The 23336-nt window shown below is 36.8% G+C and overlaps 2 protein-coding genes across 2 annotated transcripts in view; one reads left to right on the top strand and one right to left on the bottom strand.

The window, feature by feature from the left end:
- The window catches only part of LOC150097075 (uncharacterized), a 37543-nt gene extending 32592 nt beyond the window's left edge, over nucleotides 1–4951 (bottom strand). Inside the window, exon 1 of the mRNA XM_090408337.1 lies at nucleotides 4693–4951. The gene's annotated coding sequence lies outside the window, so the exon portion shown is untranslated. The remainder of the gene's footprint in view (nucleotides 1–4692) is intronic.
- LOC150097074 (uncharacterized) overlaps nucleotides 4222–23336 on the top strand; it is a 376162-nt gene continuing 357047 nt past the window's right edge. Inside the window, exons 1-2 of the mRNA XM_090408120.1 lie at nucleotides 4222–4320; nucleotides 20940–21070. Of these exons, the coding sequence (XP_090264246.1) occupies nucleotides 21002–21070 (69 nt within the window). The 5' untranslated portion in view covers nucleotides 4222–4320; nucleotides 20940–21001. The remainder of the gene's footprint in view (nucleotides 4321–20939; nucleotides 21071–23336) is intronic.

Genomic DNA, 23336 nt, shown 5'->3' with positions numbered 1-23336 from the left:
TTCCATTGTAGAAACATTATTTATGGTGGACATGAATGCATGTGCAAACTTTTAATGCATGTTTCTTATAAAATAAATATTCAGTATACAGGAAAATCGAAATAAGAAAGGGCTAAGGATTGGTCCGTCGATATCAGGAAATTTTAGGAAATTTTCAGCCCTCAATAAGCAAGGCTGGCAATGGAGTTACACCATACGATGACATTCATCTACAATCTAGATTTGGCGCGTCTAAAGAGGTAAAAGTGGAAAAAAAATGATATCCGTGTGCTGCACAAGAAAAAGTTTGCTAAACAGCAGTGTGTACAGCGATGACACATCCATGTGCAACAGTCCAAATATTGTTCATTTTAGTAATGGGGGATGATTGTCGTATGGTACCTTGTTGTTTTGATAGGAGTTGTGCTGAGAATAAATAATTTCACATATGAGTAGGGGAAAATAGAATACCAGTTGCTATGAAAGTTTTGATAATACACAATGAAAATTTATTTACTAGTGATACATACAGCATAATTTTATGTGGGATATTAGATTTTTTATTTTATTATTTTCAATTTCTTCAAATTTTGGGGATGAACGAGGAGTATACCTTACTTGTCACTGTGGAATTCCATGCCAACGAGAAATAATAAATAAAAACGGGAAATGAATTAGTATTTTCAACAAATCTTTATGGAGTTAATACATTAGATCAGAGCTTCCCAAACTGTGGGCCCTAGTTTTGTTGAGGGGGGGGACCGTGAAATAATGAAAACAAATTTAAAATGTTTTAAGACTAAGTAGATTTTTTTTATTTTAAAAGAAACGTATTTAACTTTTATCATTTCTTTTTTGTTATATTTTAATGGAAAAATTCACACATTGGTGTTGGTTCACAAACTTTGCTTCCTGCATATATTTCGGAGCTTAATGAATATTAGTAAATATTGCTTATTCATATGTTTCATTTCAAAGCAGTGGTTAATTGTATTTACTTCGAATGCTCTCCAGGGAAGCTCCAAATCTTCCTGTCCCTTTCATCACGCGTTCGTAATCAGGGACTGTTGATATTGACTTTATATACATATCAAAACTCGTTTTATATTATCACTGTCATCCGAGCTAGTTTTCTGTTACTAATAAAAGTTTCTCATATACTTCACACATGAAAAAAAGCTTAAACAAGTTCATGTGGGGAGATAGTAACTCGCTTGCAGTGGTAAACAACTTGCCCTCCCTAACAGCCACTATACTGCAGAGGCAATAAAAACAAGTACTTTTATTATGCCAGTGAATAAGGTATGAGGAGTCTGTTTAATATATTTCTAAACAAATAGTGCAATTAGAGACAACTGGGATAAAAACACACTAATTAATGAATCACGTGTCCCCTCATACAGAAACTATGCTGTATAGACTGAAACAAAACCATATGTTGCATGGGAAAACACAGTATCTAACTAAAAACTATTGTTATTAATTAGATGTGTGTGAGTTCGATTTCCCAAGGCAGCAATAAAATTCAATGGAACGTGTTAAAATTCGTAAAAGTGTTAAAACTAAGTAATATAAAAAAAAAAAAAATCAGCTAACGCCTTTTTATTCCCGTATATACGGGAGTAGGCGAGGCCATTTAGCCCTATCTAACTTTTGGAGACTGAGTGGGCAGTTCAATCTCCACTGGTACCCAATCAGAGACAGATGGCCCAAGCCTATCACTAATTAAGCGGTACGCAGTGAAGAGAGACGGCTCAAATGTGCCGCCATCTCGTGGTGACTAACCCTAACACAATATATTTAATGTCTGAAATAATGTGGGTTCTACGGTCGATTTTCTTGAGTTTACAGGACGAAAAACCCGAGTTTCCGGGAGGAAAAACCTGCTTGCCCGTGCCAGAGATCGACTAACTCGGGAACCGGTCGAAAAAAGGCTTAGAAAAATTTCCTCTAGTCGCCGACTAGACTCGAAACCAAGACTTCCTTCGTGCGGCCTAGCGCGATGGTGTGCAAACGCCACATCCACTGAATGTTATGGCAGTTTCACATATGGAATTCGGTTGAAGAGAGTTAGCATGTCAACTCAATTGTCAGCTATGCTTTTATCTTTCGGTTGCGCGCTCTTTTGTTAATACCGCACCAATCATATGCACGTTTTAATAACCTGCCTTTGCTGTCTGTTTCGCGTTAGGCTTAATTACCGTAAAGGGAGAAAAGTCACAAAAGAGAAAAGATTTCCTGGTCTGGGGATTCCCTTATTCAGCTAATATTCACTAATTTCATGTTATCTATTCTACGTTAAAAAAAAAAATTAACCCTGAGATGGATAAGTGGCTGATAAAAAATAAAAAAAAATCCAGCGAACAATCAGAAGAAGCAGAAACAGACTCAAAAAAAAAAAAAAAAAAAAAAAAAAAAAAAAAAAAAAAAAGGACAGTATTTCATATTTTACCAGAACAGCTCCCATCGTCTTCAAAACCAAACAGTAAGAGGCAAAAAATGTAATATGCATTTGATTTTTGCAATATTCGCTGTGTATGTTTTGTATTGAATATAAATACAATAAATATTATAATAATATATCTCTCTATTACGATTTTTTTTAGAGGGGCCGTGAAATATTTTAATTTTTGCAAAGGGGGCCCTGACATCCAGAAGTTTTGGAAGCACTGCATTAGTTTAACTAATGTATTAACTCCATAAAGAATATATTAACATTAGATTAACTAATGTTAATATATTAGATTCATTCCAGAATGTCTCACTCAACTAACCACATGTTATATTGTACTTAAACCAGTCTTCACATTCTAATAATATGATGAAATTCATCTCCTACTTAAAGATAATCATAAACATCAACACACACATGGTGCTGTTTCGACAGGCTGCAGGTTCAATCCAGTAGCCTGTTGGTTGGTGCACGGGTTAGGTAGCCGCTCGACGAACGAGGCTATATTTAAAATTACAATATAATTTTTGGCTAATCTATTTAAATTTATTTTTTAAGCCTATTTATAAGTGATGTATAATTCCTGAAAGGGGCCACATATCACTTATAAATAGATTTAAATATACAACATACTGGTATCTTTTCAGAAAACCAATCTTCTGCTATTCATATAACCAATCTATTATCACCACCCACATCTAGTTTACTAACTTGCTAAGTGGGAAATCTGTCAACTTTTCCAGCCTGGTTGGCAAAGTGGATAGCTGAATCGGCTCTCAAATCAACAAGCTGTGGGTTCTACTTCCACTGAGGGCATGAATGTTTGGTGATGGTGTGATATGAATTCATCGTCTGCTGCGAGACTACCACTACTACCACCCACTTTCCAAGTATTGAAATCATTCAATACTTGGGAAAATTAAAGCTACTGTACTAATACTAATGTACAATAGGTTTCCAGTACTTTGTTGATAGGATTTGCTCAAAAATAAAAAAAAATTCTTTGTAAAATCTTCATTCGTCTCTTTCATAAAATATAAGAAGATTGGTGAAGCAAGATTTCGGGTGTACAAATCCATACAGAATCTTATGTATACAAACCAACCCGCTATTTTATTTCTAGGTAATCTCTCAACCGCAAAAACTGATCTACTGTATTAATGGAGATATTTATCTTAGCGCCATATTCATGCTATTTTGTGATCTTTCCACTCCTTCACGATCCTCTCAAAGTTAAACTCTCAATAATAATCAGGTCAGGACACAGCCAACGCCTGACATTTTCTAAATATAAGTCTGAAAGCAAAGAATAGCACACACACACACACACACACACACACACACACACACACACACACACACACACACACACACACACACATATATATATATATATATATATATTTAAATCAGTTTTAAAATTCAAAATGCAACTCTATAAAAACAGAAAATAATTTTAAGGAAAAAGCTGTGCATTTTTATTATGATCCTAAATTTGAACTCATGTTTGCAGTCAGGCCATACATAAAAGGTTGCTCATCGATTTAAAAATCAACAAGCAAGCACTTCAAATTAGAAAATGAAAAGTAGGCTCAATGTTTTAAAATAAATCAATTTGAGGAAGAGAAGCTTTAAAAAAAAAAAAAAATCGAAATGTATTCTCTCCCTACAGAGAGAGAGAGAGAGAGAGAGAGAGGACGTAGAAGGCGTCCTCTTGAGGCCGGTAGTACATAACTGCAGGCCTGGAGAAGACGCCCTCTACAGTTTCGCGTTGTTCTGCGTGACTATCGTAGCTTTAGAAGTAGGTGAAACTAGTTTTAGCGGAAGTTTGGGGTTTTTGGCGTTTGCATTAGAAGAACAAGAATTATCGTTTATACAGTAAACATGCTGTGAGGAAACTGTTTACCAAACCTATTAAATTTTTCCTTATTTCTGTAATACAAATTTTACTTGCGTTGCGAATAATTATCTGCTGGTACCATTTCCACCGGCTTTTTGTTGTGTAATTATTATTATTACGTACACCTCCAAGGACTCATTTTGATAAATGAGTCCTTAGAGGTGTAAATTTCTTCATCCTCTTTCTCTCTCTCTTTTTTTTTTTTTTTTTTTTCACTCGTACAATATTTTTAAGACTTCGCGTTGCAACTCTCTTACTATGTACAACTGCTATCTTTATATTTCGAATTCGAAAAGTATAGTAATAATAACATGAAAGCAATTTTTATAGAAAAATTCCTTTAAAAAAAAAAAAACCTTACCTATTTTGTAGTACTTTAATTTACCTTTCTTTGTAAGTAGCAAGTATCGATTTATCATCGCAATGGTTGAACTACTGTTTATTTGTATACAAACTACTTAGACTGGATAGTAATTCGTTTCAAAAGAGTATACCAATATAATATTCAAAATACCTGTATCCGAAAGGCATAAGGCATAACCGGCGACGAGAAAATTTGTTGGTTCATCTATGTTAAAAACAAATTATTGAGTTTGTGTGCAGTATCATAAGAGAATTTGAGTATTCTTAATATCCACGTAAAGTTTTAATTTTGTTTCACAGAATATGAATTGCTTAATTTTGATATTTCCGATCCCACGCGTTTACGAAATCACGATGTTGACATTCATCAGCGACATTGGCGAACGACAGAGGGCACCTGTCATTTGAATCTGGAACTAACTAGGCCTATGGAGAGATTGCTTGTGGAGACGTATGCATTACGGAATAAGTATCAGATATATAAGCGAAAAGCTTATTAGTAATTGTTTTTTTTTTTTTCTTTTTCGTGCTGTGAATATAAGGGAGGGTAACAATGCATCTCATTTAGCTGAACATGGTGTCGATTTATAAATCATAAAATGTTTTATATGAAAAATGTGCAACGAGCTAAATAACAGACTCATCACACTGTAAGATAATTTTATGAATTGACTGTGTTTAGATTTTCTTGAATAAGCGAAAAGTATCACCATAATAATAATCGTAAAATGTAAACTAGTGTCTGACCACCGTTTCACATTTGTTAGCAATTTCGCAAATGGAATATAATGTTTAAATAATGTTCCCGTTTTTTTTTTCCCTCTCACAAACGTTTCATTTCTACACAATTAATTTATAAAGACAGGTTTTTACACAACTTAAATAGGTGCATTAAATAGCAGGAAGTGGAATATTTTTCTGAAGAAAATGATCTTCATGCGAGGATTATATGCTTCCAATTGGATTATTACCACTTAAACTTCAAAAGATGGTTAACTGCTATGATAGCTCATAATGGCCCTATCTTTAATTGTGATTTCTGTTTGGTCCAGATGTAATTCATATGAGAAAAATATTCTTTCAGTAAATTTATGACTGATTACAGACAGATAAGCATCTTAAAAGACCAACAACCATCATATTAGATATGATACATTATATATATATTTCTTTCAAATGAAGAAAATCAAAGGATGAAAGTAGGCCAGGATATGAGTCTTGTTTTGGGGACTGTCCCTGAAAATTGGTGATGAATAATCACCTTATATTCAGCCTATTTAGAATACTGTGCTAGAGAGCACATAACTTATCTGTACTACATCATAAATCAGTTCAGAAAGAAGATACATATATTCACGTTGCACTACAAATTACAATATTTGCATATTAATGATATTGCGAAAGATTTGAAGGGGGACATTCAGTTTTTGCTGATGATGCAAAATTGAGGGGGAAGTGATAGTTGATAAAGGTGATGTAGATATCTTACAAGATGATTTAACTAAATCGGTAGTGTGGGTAAAGGACAATGTTTGTCATTTTGGTGTTGTAAAATTAAGGTAATTAATTTCGGGATGAAAAGATTACACACTTTGCATCATATTAATGGTAGTAGTTTACAGGAAATTGATGAGGCTAGGGATCTGGAGGTTGATGGTGGATAGAGATTTGAAATTCAGAGGACATACACCGGTTTCGACCTCTATTGAGGTCATGTCAGTGGGAGCTGACGAGACCTCAATAGAGGTCGAAACGTAAACGCCTTAATGCATAGCATTACACATATCCGCAAGGAGATGTGCTTTGCATTATGGGAGATACTGAGATAGGAGTAATGAGAACTTTCTCCACCTTTGCAACGAGTTGCCTGGTGTTGCACTACCTTACCCCAGTCCTGAAGATACTTTCAGGTGCAAACTTTGTTTGCTCACACTTGGATAAAGGATTGAACTAAACTTATAATAATAATCTTAGAAACACTCCCTCAGACCATCAAACGTAATGGCTGGAATCTAGCCAAGTGGATGGTGCTATTTAGGATTTTAGACATACCTTTGTTTGCTCTTCTTTAGTTTCACTAACTTGCATGCACATGTAATTCTCTATATCGTTCTTCGATGATGGCAATTTGATTTATCTGAAATACTGGGTTTAAGTTGGAAGTTTATTTTGCACTTGGTTAGACTATAATAAATTTAGTTTAATCCTTTATCCAAGTGTAAGCAAACAAAGTTTGCACCTGAAAATGTCTTCAGGACTGAGGTAAGGTGGTGCAACTCGTAACAAAGGTGGACCAAGCTTTTATCACTCCTTGTCTCAGTATCTCCCATAATACAAAGCACATCTCCTTGCGCACATGTATACTGCTATGCATTAAGGGAAGGGACACTACCCAGACCAGTTTCGACTTTTATTGAGGTCTCATCAGTGGGAAGCAGACCCAGAGTGACGATACTAAGGCAGAAGCAATGGAGTGGTCATATTTATCTATACGCGTTGCCAACCAGTGTACCACCTTTAATATTGAGGTTAAGTTATTTTAATAAGTACAAGGGTGGTCTGAAAAGTTCTCGGCCTAACAATGAAAAAACTAATTTATAATTTCAAAATTATTTTTATTTTTCAACATAATCTCCCTTATGACTAATACATTTATATACATTTAATATTCCAGCATTGCTCCAGCTCCATTATCCTGTCCCTGTAGTGGTTCTCAGTAAGATCTGCAAAATACCCCTATACAGCTGCAATCACCTCTTGATTCAAAGAAAAACGCTGACCAGCAAGGAAGTGTTTTAGTTTTGGGAAGAAATAGAAATCAGAGAGAGCCAAATCTGGGGAATATGGTGGATGATCTAACAATTCATAGTGCAGATCCCTTAATTTTCCCATTGCCAGAACACCTTTGTGGACAGGTGCATTGTCCTGATGAAAGATGATTTTTTCTTCTGCAAACTGAGTCTTTTCTCACAAATTTTTTGTTTAGTCTGGTTAAAAGATCAAAATAATATTCCCTGGTTATTGTTTTACCCTTTTCAAGATAATTAATAAACAAAATGCCTTGAGCATCCCAAAACACTGATGCTATGACCTTTCCTGCTGATGGAACAACCAGGTTCTGTCCACTGTTTTGATTGTTGTTTAGATTCTGGTGTGTAATGGTAAATCCAAGTTCATCCATAGTAATAAATTGACACACAAAATCAGTTTTATTCTTGTTAAAACACTTCAAGCACTGTTCAGAGATTTTCATGCAAGTGTATTTTAGATCTGCTGTGAGCAAGCACAGTCCCCATCTTGCGCAAAGCATTTTCATTTGTAATTCTTCATGCAAAATATATCCTACATGCTGAGACTATAGGCATTTCATTTGAAATGCCTATAGTCTCAGCAATTTCACACATTTTGACTCTTCGGTCATCCAATACCATATTGTGCACTTGATCAATGATTTCTGGTGTTGTTACGCTTTTTGAACGTTCTTTACGTGGATCATCTTCAAGGCTGGTATGGCCATGTTTAAACTCAGCAGCCCATTTCTTAATTGTTGAAAATGAAGGAGAAGAGTGCCATAAACTTATGAACTTCGAATGAATTTCTTTTGCTGTGAAACCTTCTTTTAAAAGAATTTTATAACCACACGATGTGTCCCCTAAACTTCAACTCCCTATCCACCAACACTCCAAAATACCTGGCCTTGTAAATCTCCTGGAGTACAATTCCACCAATGTGATATACTGCTGCTAATCTTTTCACCCCAAAATGCATAACCTTACATTTTGCCACTTTAAATTGACATCCATTCTCCTTAGCTCAGTCCTCCAAATCATCCTGCAAAATTTTGACATCATGTGCACTCACTATTGCTCTACCCAACTTTGCATCATCAGCAAACAGATGAACAGTTCCTCTCAGATCCTTTCATATATCGTTAATGAACAAATTGAACAGTAGTGATCCAAGAACAGAACAGAACCCTGTAGCACACCACTAGTCACAGGCTGTCTTTTGGATTCTACTCCTGAATAAACCACTCTCTGATATCTCTCCATCAGTCATCCTCCTATCCATCTCACAATCCTATATCCATCCCCATATGCTGCAGTTTACTGATTAGAATTCCATGTGGTATCCTGTCAAAGTCCTTAGCAAGGTACAGTAGAATCACTGTAAACCCATTACCCTTATCCAGTTCAGCCGTCACTGTGTTACAAAATGCGAGCAAGTTACTGAGGCATGATCTACCCTTCAGAAAACCATGCTGTCCCCCATACAGTATCCCATTTTCATCTATCTAATCGTGTATTTTCCTCTTGACTATTTTCTCCAAGACCTTGACAACGATTCCTGATATGCTGATCGGTCGATAATTTACAACAGCAGTCTTGGAAACTCCTTTATGCAGTGGAATTATTTTTCCCTCTTTCCATCCCCTTGGGACTAACCCAGACCTGAGACTCAAATTAAACAAAATTGTCAACGGCACTGACAATTCTTTAGCCGCTTCACATATGACATGAGCTGGTATACCATCCAATCCCATAGATGTATTGATATTGAGGTTTTGTAATAGACTATTCACCTCCACTTCATTCACCACAATTCCCATATAAGCTGTTGGTTCATTCATTCCTGCAATGTCACCACCTGGATGATATACTCTTGAAAAGTGCTCGCTCGGTAATTCCACTATATTAACTGATTCGGTTACCTCCTTACCATCGGCATTATTTAAAATTATTCTGCTGTACACATTTTTTCTTTTACTTGTAACATATCAAAAAAACTGTTTTGGATTCTCTTTAGCCTGCATGGCTAATGTGTTTTCATAATCCGCTTTTGCTTTTCTTACCACACTCGTTACCCTTCTGGCCTGCGCTTTATACCATCCATGTGCCTGCTGGTCACCTTTCTCCTTAAATTCCCTCCACAGTTGTTTCTTTTTTTGCAGCTCAAGCTTAATGGTGTTATTCATCCATTTAACCCCTACTTGATTTATTATTCTGACTCTAGTCAGCCATTGCCTCCTGCAAACACTTTTTAACTGACTCCCATGCACTATCAACATCCAGCCCTTGCAGTTTTACATGCCATGGCACTGAACCAATCAAACACCTAAGCTTGTCATACTTACCAGCCCGATAATTCCACATGTACCATGTCTTAATTGTAAATTCCACACCTTTAGCCACCTCCCAAGTTAAGACCCTATGATCACTCTCACCAATTGGTGGCAATGTGGTCATATTTATTACAACCAAATTCTCAGGTGCAATTACTAGTTAAGCACTCTCTGACCCTGAGTATTTTCCATTACATGCTGTCGCAGATAGTTATCCCTTAATAATCGCATAAAATCCAATTCCTTCCTCCCATGTGTCCTCTCCTACCTCCAATCAATGCTACCATAGTTGAAATCTCCCATAATAATTACCCTCCTTCCACTCATTTCTTCTATTTGCTTATGCATACTATCTCCACCATCTATTCCATCACCTGGTCTATAGCAACACCCAACTGTATATTTTGTTCTGCTAGCCTCAATCTCACTCCAAATAGCCTCAGATGTGCTCTTTTCTCTGTCCTGCAGTTCAACTTCTATTCTCCTTGGCTGCAGCTCATCAGCTATAATCAATAACACTCCTCCCCCCATTTTATTCTCCCTGTCACTCCTGAACACACTATACCCCTCACATTCAATCCCACTAGCTATATCATCTTCTGTCAGCCATGTTTCACTAATGCCAATAACCTGTGACCTGGAAGTGCCAACCAAGGCCAAAAATTCTTCCTTCTTGTTCCTAATACTTCTGGCATTAGTATGCATGAATTGCAGAAGCCCATTTGTCCCATCCCTATTTTGATGCCTTATACTAACTATCCCATTCTGATTTGTTGTCCTTCGTACTCGCTCGGGCATATTACACACATTCATACACTCAACTGTCTCCCTAAAGTCTGCATGTCTATCCTCCCCCCCTTTAATAACTCTAGTTTCCCTGATTCTGCACATCCACATCATTCAACAACACCTTTTCAAGTCTCCATACACCAAATCCATTCAAATGCAAACCATCCAACTTATATAAATCCTTTCACCCATCAAACTCACTCCACACGTCCACGAATTCCACACCACTCCTCCTGCATAATCCACGCATAAAGTCATTAGCAATTATGACCCTCCTTCTATACTCTTCACTGTCATACCGTGGCAACAGACTCACCATCTTAACTTTCTCACTCTTTTGCTACCTCAAGTAATTCCTTCAAATCCTCTCTCATAGCCATTTTGTCTCCTTTCAAATCATTCGTTCCTGCTACTACTATCAATTCTTTCACCCTCTGCTTTTGTGCTCTAATAGACTCACATAATGTTCGTACCAGGTTGGTACGATTTTATCAACCTCTCATCTATCGCACCTCTTACTAAAGAATCTCCGTACAACACTAGCTCTTTCATTTTGTTTACACTCACGATCATACTCTTATTTCTCTTATCATACTTTTGCCGTTTATTAGTTGGTACGCTTAGTAAACATTTTTGCCAATGCTCCAGCTGCCAATTTGCCCTATGTATCGCTCCACACAATAGTGCGATCTCACTCATTGCATATGTCTCATCATTTTTATTATCCATTAATTCATTCATTTGTTCTGTATTTTTATCTTTATTCTCACTTTCAGTGCCACTCTCACAGCTCTCTGGTACTACCTCGCAAATATCGCTATTCATACTTCTCATATCACTATTTTCTACATTCTGACTTTCAACAACGATATCACTCTCATGACCTGAAACACACTTTAAATCATTAGCATCAGCAAGAGTAGCAACACAAAAGTAGCTTGCTATGCAGATGATATAGCCATCTGGCACACTAGTGATAAAATTAAAGAATCAGAAGAGATTCTAAAAAAATCCATGAGAGGATTAGAAAAATGGTCAGATGAACTTAAACTCAAAATCAACCTAGATAAAACTAAGCACCTTTAGTACAGACAGGAAAAATAGACATTCCTACAATCTCAAGGTCATGCTCAACAACAGGCTAATTGAAAAAGTCACAAATCCAAAATACCTTCATATTACACTTGATGAGGAATTAAGTTTTGCTCAACACATCTCTGACACTTCCAACAGGGCTCTCAAAAAAACTAAATATATTGAAAAGTCTTTGCTTAACAAATTGGTACAACGCCAAAATTCTTAAAACTACTTGCAGTACACTAATAAGGCCAATAATGGAATATGTAGCACCTATCTGGTCACCTTTGGCTTCATCAGTAAAGGAAAAATTAGACAGAATACAAGCAAAAGTGTCCAAGATTATCATCGGTGCAATCTCATCCACTAACACCATCAGAGCCCAACAAGAACGTGCGCTTGATCTGCTAGAGGACAAGATGGAAATTTGCCACCATAAAATTCATTAATAATATCAGAAGCTACCAAAGCAATCGTATCTCCCTAAAAACTTATGAACATTGGAATCAAAAATACAGACTTCACAGATCATTAACTTTATGATATGATGACACTGTCAGGAAGGAAATAGGTCTTAATCATCTAAATGCCCACAAAATAGAGTGTATAATACTTATTAGTCATCTTCTACCTGATAGTGTAGAAGCACTTGGCATTATTGCATCCTAATCCTCTCTCTCTCTCTCTCTCTTTACATTTGATTTCGATGTTCTGCTCTTATCTTAGGTCTTTATCTAAGTCTTTTCATCTTGGGAAAAAGACCCTTTCTTCCCAGATTTTCTTTAGATATCTCTCATTTTCAGTTCTGTGAACATTTCAATCTATCTGTGGATTGTACTGTTTTTCCTGGATTGCTGTTTCTAGTGGCTTTTACACTTAAACTTATTGTGTTGATTCTTATTTTGTCTGTTCCGGTTTGTCTTCCATTTCCTGAGAAATCTCAGTTTCTTGGTTTATCTGAACTGTTCATTAATGGTCGTGATTCACAACCATAGATTATTAAGATATAAACTGAATGGTAAAATGACAGTTTTGTTTCCTTACTGATTTTTTTTTTGGTTAAAAATGTTTATCATGTTATTCAACTGTCTTGCTGATATGATTCTACTGCTGAGTTCTGAGAGTTTTCCTTTCTGAGTGAAAACTGATCTAAAATATTTAAAGCTGACCACATGCTCTAGAATTTTATCAACAAGCTGAATTGCATGTGTTCTTTTCTTCCAAAAATAATCATAGTTTTTGTCATGCTATTGCTAATTCTCATATTCTGTTTTTGCATTTCTTCCAGATATTTAAATTATATTGAAGGTGTCTATGATTTTGCTAATAATACCACATCATCAACACAACCTAATTCTTAAAATTCCAAGGTTTCAACAACTAATTTCTATCTGAAATGGTTATTACAGTGTGCACATATCATATCATTCCTTTTATATTCACATGGCTCATACTGTTTAGTAAATTATTATTATTATTACCCGACACCTCCAAGAAGTCCAAAGACTCAACAAGGGAGAGTCCCCACACCATAACTCTTCGTCTCCACCACTCATCAACTACCATCATCATCTACACCAACGCCATCTGCTGTCCACCATCAGTAGTATTTTCACAGACAATCACAACATCCATGGCGGGATTCGAACCTGCAGCCTTTTGGCTGGAGAGTGGATACACTAACCACTCAGCCAACTAGACTGGCAAATAATACGTTGTCAGTGTTCTCTCTTGTACTTCCCTCCACTGGTGATGACTTGTAAATTTCAGGAAATATTTGGCAATTAAAGTTTATTACTTTAATCATTACTACATGATAAGTTGGTGTACAAGCTGCAGATGACAGGAATGGATAGTATATTGGTTAGATGAATTGGAGATTGGCTCTCTGAACAATAAAAGCAAGTTGTGTATGATGGAGCAGTGTCTCAAAAAAGGAGAGCAATCAGTGGCATGCCCCAAGGTTATGTTGTTAGACCCCTTGTGTGTAATCCAGTCTTGCATAATTAGATGGTAGTGTATTATTATTATTATTATTATTTCGGGCGACTCCAGGAGTCCTTAGACTCATCGAGGGAGGCCCTAAACATCATGTCCACACAACTATGCGATTACATTCTCACAGTATCTATCATACCTTGTCTTGAACTCGTTCACCGTCATAGCACCCACAACAGACTCTGGCAGCTTATTCCACTCATTTACCACTCTAAAAGTAAAGAACCCAGCTCTAACACCCCTGCTAACCACACTCTTGCCCAGCTTCCATAGGTGTCCCCTAGTTCTCCCACCACCAGTCCTGATCTCAAAAATATCCTCTGAATTAATCCTATAGAATCCCTTTAGCAATTTGAATGTCTCAATCATATCTCCCCTCCTCCGCCTATCAACTAGTTTCTGCAACCCACAAATCTTCAACCTGTTCTCATATGGTTCATTCCATAGACCTGTTATCATCTTAGTCACTCGCCTCTGGATCCTCTCCACCTCCTCCTCATCAAGAAGGAACCGAGGTGACCAAATCTGGGCAAGTATTCGAGATGAGGTCTTATCAAGGCTCGGTACAGAGGTACAATAACTTGCTTGTCTCTGCTCGTCAAGGTATTTTTCAACAACCAAGTGAGTTGATGAGCTGATTTAGCTACTTTTGCAGTGTGCCCCCTAAACTTCATCTCCCTATCCACCAACACTCCCAAGTCCTTGGCCTCATCAATCTCTTGGAGTACAGTTCCACCAATGTGGTATACTGCTGCTAATCTTTTTACCCCAAAATGCATAACCTTACATTTTGTCACATTAAATTGACATCCATTCTCCTTAGCCCAGAACTCCAATCTATCTAAGTCATCCTGCAAGACTTTGACATCTTCTGCATTCACTATTGCCCTACCCAACTTTGCATCATCAGCGAACAAATGAATTGTTCCACTTGCATCCTTCCCTATATCGTTGATGAACAGATTAAACAGCAGTGGTCCAAGAACAGAACCCTGTGGCACACCACTAGTCACAGGCCGTCTTTTGGACTCTACTCCTGAATAAACTACTCTTTGATATCTCTCCATCAACCCAACACCTATCCACCTCACCAACCCTATATCCATTCCCATATGTTGTAGTTTACGGATTAGTATTCCATGTGGTATCCTGTCAAACGCCTTTGCCAGGTCCAGCAGTATCACTGTAAACCCATTTCCCTTATCCAATTCAGCCGTCATCTTGTTATAAAACTTGAGCAAGTTACTGAAGCATGGTCTACCCTTCACAAAGCCATGCTGTCCCCTGTACAGTATCTCGTTTTCATCAATCCATTCCTGTATTTTTCCCTTGACTACTTTCTCTAAGACCTTGACAACGACTCCTGATAATATGCTGATCGGTTGGTAGTTTGCAACCATAGTCTTGGATCCTCCTTTATGCAGTGAAACTATTTTCCCCTCTTTCCACACCTTCGGGACTAAGCCAGACCTGAGACTCAGATTAAACAATATGGTCAAGGGCACTGATAATTCTTTAGCCGCTTCATGCAAGACCCGTGCCGGTATACCATCCAGTCCCACAGATGTGTTCACATTAAGGTTCTGTAATAGACTAGTCACCTCCACTTCATTCATCACTATTCCCATATAAACTAATGATTCCTTCATTTTTTCAATGTCACCACCTGGATGATATGCTTTTGCAAAGTGTGTGCTCAGTAACTCCACTATATCGACTGATTCATTGACCTCCTTACCATCGTCATTCCTTAAAATCATTTTACCGCGTACAGTTTTTTTCTTACTTGCAGCATGTTGAAAGAACTGTTTTGGATTCTCTTTTGCTTGCAAAGCTAGTTTCCTTTCATAATCCGCTTTTGCTTTTTTTACCACACTCGTTACCTTTCTGGCCTGCACTTTATACCGTTCGTGTGCCTGCAGGTCACCCCTTTCTTTAAATTCCCTCCACAGTTGTTTATTTTTTTTGCAGCTTAAGCTTAATGGTGTTATTCATCCATTTAACCTCTACTTGTTTTACTATTCGGACCCTAGGTATACAATCAGCCATTACCTCCTGTAAATGCTCCTTGACCACTTCCCATGCTCTATCGACGTCCAGCCCCTTGCAGTTGTACATGCCATGGCACTGATCCAAGCAATCTCCTAAGCTTGTCATACTTGCCAGCACGGTAATTCCACATATACCCTGTCTTAATCGAAATTTCCACACCTTTAGCGACCTTCCAGGTCAAGACCTTATGATCACTCTCACCAATAGGTGGCAACATGGTCATATTCATTACGGTCAAATTCTCAGATGCTATTACCAGGTCAAGCACTCTCACACCCCTAGTTTTTTCAATTACATGCTGTCTCAGATAGTTATCCCTTAATAATTGAATAAAATCCTTTTCCTTTCTCACATGTGTCCTCTCCTCCTTCCAATCAATGTTACCATAGTTGAAATCCCCCATAATAATTACCCTCCTTCCACTCATTTCATCAATTTCCCTATGCATACTATCTCCACCATCTATTCCATCACCTGGTCTATAGCAGCACCCAACTGTATATTTTATTCTACCAGTCTCAATCTCACACCAAATAGCCTCAAATGAGCTCCTTTCACTATAATTATTTGAATCCTTTAGATCAAACTTTTATGTACTTCTCTTTCACATAGTGCTTTCCACAATTTGTTCCATGTTGCCCTATTGAAGACTTTTTCTAAGATCTAAAAAACTTACATCATCTTTTTTCTTCATATTTTATTGTTTTATTATTCTATTATGTAGTGTATAATTTAGTTTATAAATATAGTGATATGAATATAAATGTACTTTTCTATACAAAATTACAAATTTTGAATTTGTACAAGAAATATCGTAAAAATTGCTGAAAAAAAGGCATCAGAAAAATTTGTTAACAAGATAGATCAGTCTCATGAAGCTGGCAATATATTCTGGAAAAATCTTGATTAGAAATGGAGAAAAGAGACTGTAAAAGAAATTGGAGATGATAAATGTGAAATAAAAACTGAAGATAGTTATTTTGGATGTTATTATTACACCCTCTGTGGAGTTGCCAAACTCATCGTGGGAAGTTTATTCAACTGTCAACAAATCTATCATAGAAAATCTTAAACCGCTAAACACTCCCTATTAACATATCCTGATAACGCATTCCATTCACTGAAAATTTTCCACTTAAAAAAATTTACTCCTCACATCCCTCTTCACCATACTCTTACACAACTTCCAGGGATCGTCTCTGGTTCTTCTATTCTCGCTTTCTACTCTTTTTATAATCCCCTCTGGATTAATCTAGTAAAATCATCTAACTTAAACATCTCTATCATATCATCTCTTTTCCTCCTATCTACCTTTCTTCAAATCCATAGCCAGCATTCCTGATATTGTATTAATCGCTCTTCTCTGCACCCTCTCCAATGTTTCTACATCACGTTGAAAACCATGTGACCAAATCTTAGCACAGTAGCCCAAGTATGGTCTAACTGGTGCTTTATACAGTGGAAGCACAACCACCACCTTATCCCTACATGTTAGAGTACTTCGTATCATAGTGGCACTACAATGTGCAGTCTTTGCAACATAAATTAAAGATGCCAAGAAGTTATATTCTTGGTTTCTATCTTTATCCAAAGTGTATGCAAACAGAGTTTGCTCATGAAGTCACTTCACGAATGGGCTACTTGTATATAGAGACTAATGACTTCACATTAATGATTTTAGTATCTCAGAATGCAATGCACATATCCTTACAGACATGTATAATGCAATGCATTATGAGAAAGACCACTATCCAGACTGGTTTCAAACTTTATTGAGGTCTCATCAGTGGGAGCCAGACCCAGAAGTGATACCAAAGTCATATTTCCATATACAAGTAGCCAAAAGGTGTCACATCTTATTACTAAAATACTTTGGATTAGAGATGTTGAAAGTTTTTACTTGGTTATGCTATAAGTTAAAGATGCCAAGAAGTTATATTCTTGGTTTCATCCTTTATCCAAGTGTAAGCTAACAAAGTTTGCTCGTGAAGTCACTTCACGAAGGGGAGGCTACTTGTATATAGTGGCTAAAGGCAATTACTAAGAAATTAATGTGAAGTCATTAGAATCTGTATACAAGTAGGCCATTCGTGAAGTGACTTCACAAGCAAACTTTGTTTGCTTACTATTATTAAACAAGACCTCATGGAGTCAAAGACTCATCCAGGGTTGGATGTAGGACACTTGGATATAGGATGAGACCAAGAATATAACTTCTTGGCATCTTTAATTTATAGTGTAACCAAGTGGAAAAAACTTTCAACAGTTTTTGCAACACTTGCAATATGCTCTCTAAACTTCAATGTGCTGTCAATCACTACTCCCAAATCTGTAATACAGCACCATCAGTATAGTACAGAACCTTATATTTCTGCACTCCAAAAAGCAACACTTGCACTTATTAACTACAACACCACTCCTTTGTCCAAGTCAAAAGTCTATTCAAATCTTTTTAAAGGGAATTAACATCAGCAGTGCTACTTATAATTCTTCTCAACTTTGCATCATCTGCAAACAACTAAAGATCCTCCAGTTAGTCCACATGATATATCATTTGCAAACAAGATACACATCAGGGGTCTAACAACGTAACCCTGGGGCATGCCACTGATTGCTCTCCTTTTTTGAGACGCTGCTCCATCATACACAACTTGCTTTTATTGTTCAGAGAGCCAATCTCCAATTCATCTAACCAATATACTATCCATTCCTGTCATCTGCAGCTTGTACACCAACTTATCATGTAGTAATCTATCAAATGCTTTAGTACAGTTCAAGAATATCACTTTATATGATTCTCCCTTATTTAACACAGTTGTCACCTTGCCATAAAATGCAAGTAAATTGCTAAAATAGGACCTACTTTTTACAGATCCATGCTGACCGTCATAAAGAATGGTGTGTCCATTAATCCAGTCTTGTATTATATTCCTAACCAATCTCTCCAACATCTTGATTACAACTGCAGTTATACAGACTGGTCTGTGATTCGAACTCCTGTCCTACAGCGTGTTCTTGGAGTGGTACTATTTTGTCTTCTTTCCACTCCTTAGAAACTTCACCCACTGCAAGACTTTCATTAAATAACCAGGTTAAGGGCATAGCTACCTGTTGTGTACATTTCTTAAGAATATGTGGCAATGTCATTCATTCCCACAGCATTATTAGTATTTAATCCAATCAACCTATGATAAGCCTCTGATTCTTTCATCTACAGTTCACTTAATATTTGCCTCCCTTCTATGTATTGCACAGCATAATTTACACCAGTATGATATATCTGATGAAGTGCTTATTCAATTAAAGTGCTAATTCCACTATATCTTTTGCAGCAGTCACTCTGCTGCCATGACTATCCACCAGTCAACTTTCCATAATTTTTCTTTCTGTTGTTTGCCATATAGTGGAAGAATGGAATTGTCAATAGGAAGTTAGGAATGATGATGATTTGATGATGAAGATTGATGATGAGAAATTTGATGATGAAATGTTCAGTATTTTTTTTTTTTAATGAAAAATTTAAGAAAAATGTTCTTCAGGAATAAATTGAGAACAAGTTATCAGATTTTATATTACTTCTATTGTAGGAGAAATAACAAATTGAATAATCACTTTACTTACAGCATGGTAATTATAATTTCCTACTTTTGAGATAATTTGAACAGAAAATGTTAAAACTTGTATTTGCTACTATGGCAGCTAGATATCACCACTTGAATATCTTCTTGAAATAGGCAAACAGCTAGGGATTGGCACTTAGGAGATAAAAGCATCTAACTTTAATTTATTGAAAGCAAACTTTAGAATATATCAGGTCATCCCAAAAATATTTTTTTTTTATTTTTATATATACTGTACTTGATCAAACGTGTCTCAGCTTGTCTAAACTGAATTTTTAAAGCTTTATAAGTACCGCTAAGTACAGCCTCATTGTAAGTAATTCCACCTTGCAAGAACATCATACATAAGTTTTTGTTTAAATAACCCTTTATTACTATGGAGGTCACTGAAGAGCACGTTACGCACATTGTGCTTTATGAGTTCAAAAAAAGGCAACAGTGCTGCTAACACTGTAAAAAAATATAGCAATATTGTTTTGAATGTACAAAAGTGCCAGCGATGTTCCAAAAATTTCAGCAAGGGGACTTTAGCTTGAAAGACTCCCCTCACTCTGGGTGCCCTGTCTCTCTCGATAATGATATGCTAGAAGCTTTTATTGCGAGAAATGCCAATGTAACTATTGAAGATTTACCAAAAGATCATTTTTCATCATCATTGACCATCCATCACCATTTGCAAGAACTTGGTATAGTGTCTAAGCTCAGTAAGTGGGTTCCTCACAAAGTGATAAACAACAGTCGAAGAGAACATATTAACATCTGCACTGCTCTTCATTCTTAAAAGATTCAATCACTGTTTATGAGTCATGTAGACACTGGTGATGAAAAGTGGGTATTTGACAAGAATGTTAAGCGCTGAAGGCAGTAGGTTCATTCGGGGGGAACAGGCTAAACCTCAGCCAGAACAAGACCTTCACCCTCAGAAGGTTTTCTTAAGCATTTGGTGGGATGTGGCTGGTATTATACACTTTGAATTCTTGCCACAAAACCAAACAATCACAGTTGAAGTATATTGTGAACAACTTGATCGACTGAATGAAAAACTGAAAGAAAAGAGGTGTTCTTGGTCAGTCGAAAGGGTGCTGTTTTTCACCATGATAACACCTACCCTCATAGTGTAAGAATCACCTGTACCAAGATTGAGGAACTCAGCTGGGAAAAGCTTCCACATCAGGAGTGTATTCTCCTGATCTTGCACTTCAGATTACCACTTATTTCGAACTTTGCAACATTTCATTAACAAAAAACAATATGATACATTAGAGATACTGAAATTGAGCCTATGCAACTTCTTAGCCTCCAAACCTCCTGAATTTTATAAAAACAGCATTATAAAGCTTTCACAATGTTATTGATTCAAATGGAGAGTATATACTTGATTAAATTAGCAAGTGAATTATGTTTTATATCCTTTCAAAACTTAATGCTAAAAACAACATTACTTTTGGGATGACTCGATATGTAGAATATAAAGTGCTCATTGTTTTTTGCATGTGTTGTTATGTATATATATATTTATTTAATGTATTCTATAGACCTAGTTATCACTTGGACCATTCAAACCTGAATATAGCTATTTTTATGCAGCTGCATATAGATTTAATATGGACAATTCAGATGTGTGATAATGCTTCTTAAAAAGGCAGGCAATGGATATGAAAAATTCTCCCTCCAATTCAAGCAAGGAAGACATTCGAACTCAGGTAGCACTTGTTACTGTTAGTCAAACTTTTTGCTATTCTGAAAATAATTCTTATAGATAAGCTTATGTGTTGATTAAACATACTTCTAATTTTTTAGGAAATTACAATGCAAACTAAATTATTAATTATAAAAACTTTAATTAACTACCTATATTCTGGCAGTGTTACATTGCCATCATCAGGGATCACAAAACAATGATATGTGTATGCAGGCACTCATACTAAGCAAAGGAGGCTGAAGAAAGGCAAGTGAAGTTGGTCCTAGAGTCCTAAAAGGTTCCCCCCTTAGGATTTTTATTAGTTTTTTGAATGTACCCCAGATATATGGAATGGTGGCAGATTTAGAGTAATCTCTGCTATGAAAGGGGAGGGAGATTATGGTCAACTGGTTTTAATATTTTTTGGGAGTTGTGTAGGCATTGGCTGAGAAGGTGTTAAAGATATGGTTAAGTTCAGTAGTTAGGGCATTATTATTTGAATTGATTAATTTTGCCCTGTTATATAGGATTTTTATAATCCCATACTGTTGCTGTTGGTGGTGGGGAGGTGACTGCTGGTAAATGTATCTACTTGTATGTGCAGGCTTTGTGTAAACATAGAAAGACAGGGATCCATCAGGCTGGTGTCTAATCAGAGTGTCTAGGAAAGGAAGACTGTTGTTTATCTTTTCCAATATAAACTGGATCCTGGGGTGTTGATTGTTTAAGTGTGTTGAGAAATTGTGGAGTGTATCCAGGCCATGCAGACAAATGGTGAACACATCATCCACATAGGGTAGCCAAACAGTGGGTTTATGTGGGGCAGAGTTTAAGACTTTTTCTATAAAGGTCTCTCTCTATAAAGAAGTTAGCCATGGGTGTAGAGAACCCATGGCTGTTCCCCTCTGTTGGTAGAATTTTCCTTGTCAAACAAAATGGCCTGAATTAATGCTGAACTGCAATAGTGCTGAGATGTTGGTAGAAAATTTGGCTTGGATGAAGTCTAAGGTATCTTTGAGTGGGACATTGGTGAATAAGGAGGAGACATCAAAACTGACCATTATGTCAGTATGTTGGAGTGAGAGGTTTTCTATATTGGCTTTAAAGTGGGTTGAGTTTTTTTTATATGTGATGGTGTGTTGCCAGTATATTGTGTGAGCACTTTGGCTAAATGTTTGGCTATCCAAAAAATATTAAAACAAGTTAACCACAATCCCCATCCACGTATAGCAGAGAGTACTCTAAATCTATCACCATTCCATATATCCTGGGTACATCAGAAAAACTAACAAAAATCTTAAGAAAATATGACCTCACAACTAGTTACAAACTACATAAGAAATGTGCATTTCTTATCCACTCCGCCAAAGACCAACCACTTCCCCTAGACCTACCTAGAGTATACCAGGTCCCTTGCAGTTGCAAACTGTCCTACTACAGCCAAACAGGCAGAACTGCCAATATCAGGATATCCGAACACAAGGACTACATCTGGTTCCACCAATACAGCCACTCAGGACTTACCGACCATGCATTGGACAGACACCACAGAATATGCTGGAAGAAGGCCACTTTATTACACCACAGCAAGTACAAAAGATTATTCCTTGAATCATCCTCAGCTCTGAACAACTTCTTAAACCTCAACAAATTTGGGTGCATGAGACTGCTCCAAATTTAGGAAGCTTACATTCTAAGATCATCAGCCCAACTGCCAAGACAACCCAATTCCCACTAGGGAGCACCTTTTAGGACTCTAGGACCCAGTCAGTCCTAGAGTCAGTTGCTTAGTGTGAGTGCCCTGTGTGCACATATCATTGTTTTGTGATCCCTGAAAATGGCAATGTAACAGTGCCAAAATATAGTTAGTTATTAATTATAGTTTTTATAATTAATAATTTAGTTTGCATTGTGTCGTTGATGGAGAAGGGAGCTCACCAGATATGGTGGTGTGGTCCAAATATATCAAACAAGGACTTGTGGACCAACAGGGTCATGATGGCAAATACCTTGATTGTAAAGGAAGTGGCACTTCCATGGTCCCCTAGCTGGATCTATCCTCTACTTTGAGGAAGATCCACTCAATTTAATCTTTCCTAGAAGTCCTTACAGCCAATTATTTTATGATCATTATGCTATTAGAGTACTCGAAGGCTGCAGGGTCTTTCCATTTCTGACCTACATCTCTGTTCCCTCTAAAATCTACTCTGTCCCCTTTTTATATACCTTATTCCTCTTAAGGGTTTAAATTTGAAAGAAGGCAAGTTCAGAAACCATAAAGTAGCAGCCCTACCATTGGACTA

The sequence above is a fragment of the Typopeltis vanoorti genome, chromosome 18 (assembly GCF_054136105.1).
Source record: "Typopeltis vanoorti isolate ZY-2024b chromosome 18, IOZ_Tvanoo_1.0, whole genome shotgun sequence".
Classification (NCBI taxonomy): domain Eukaryota; kingdom Metazoa; phylum Arthropoda; class Arachnida; order Uropygi; family Thelyphonidae; genus Typopeltis; species Typopeltis vanoorti.
This window is presented reverse-complemented; position numbering and strand designations above follow the sequence as displayed.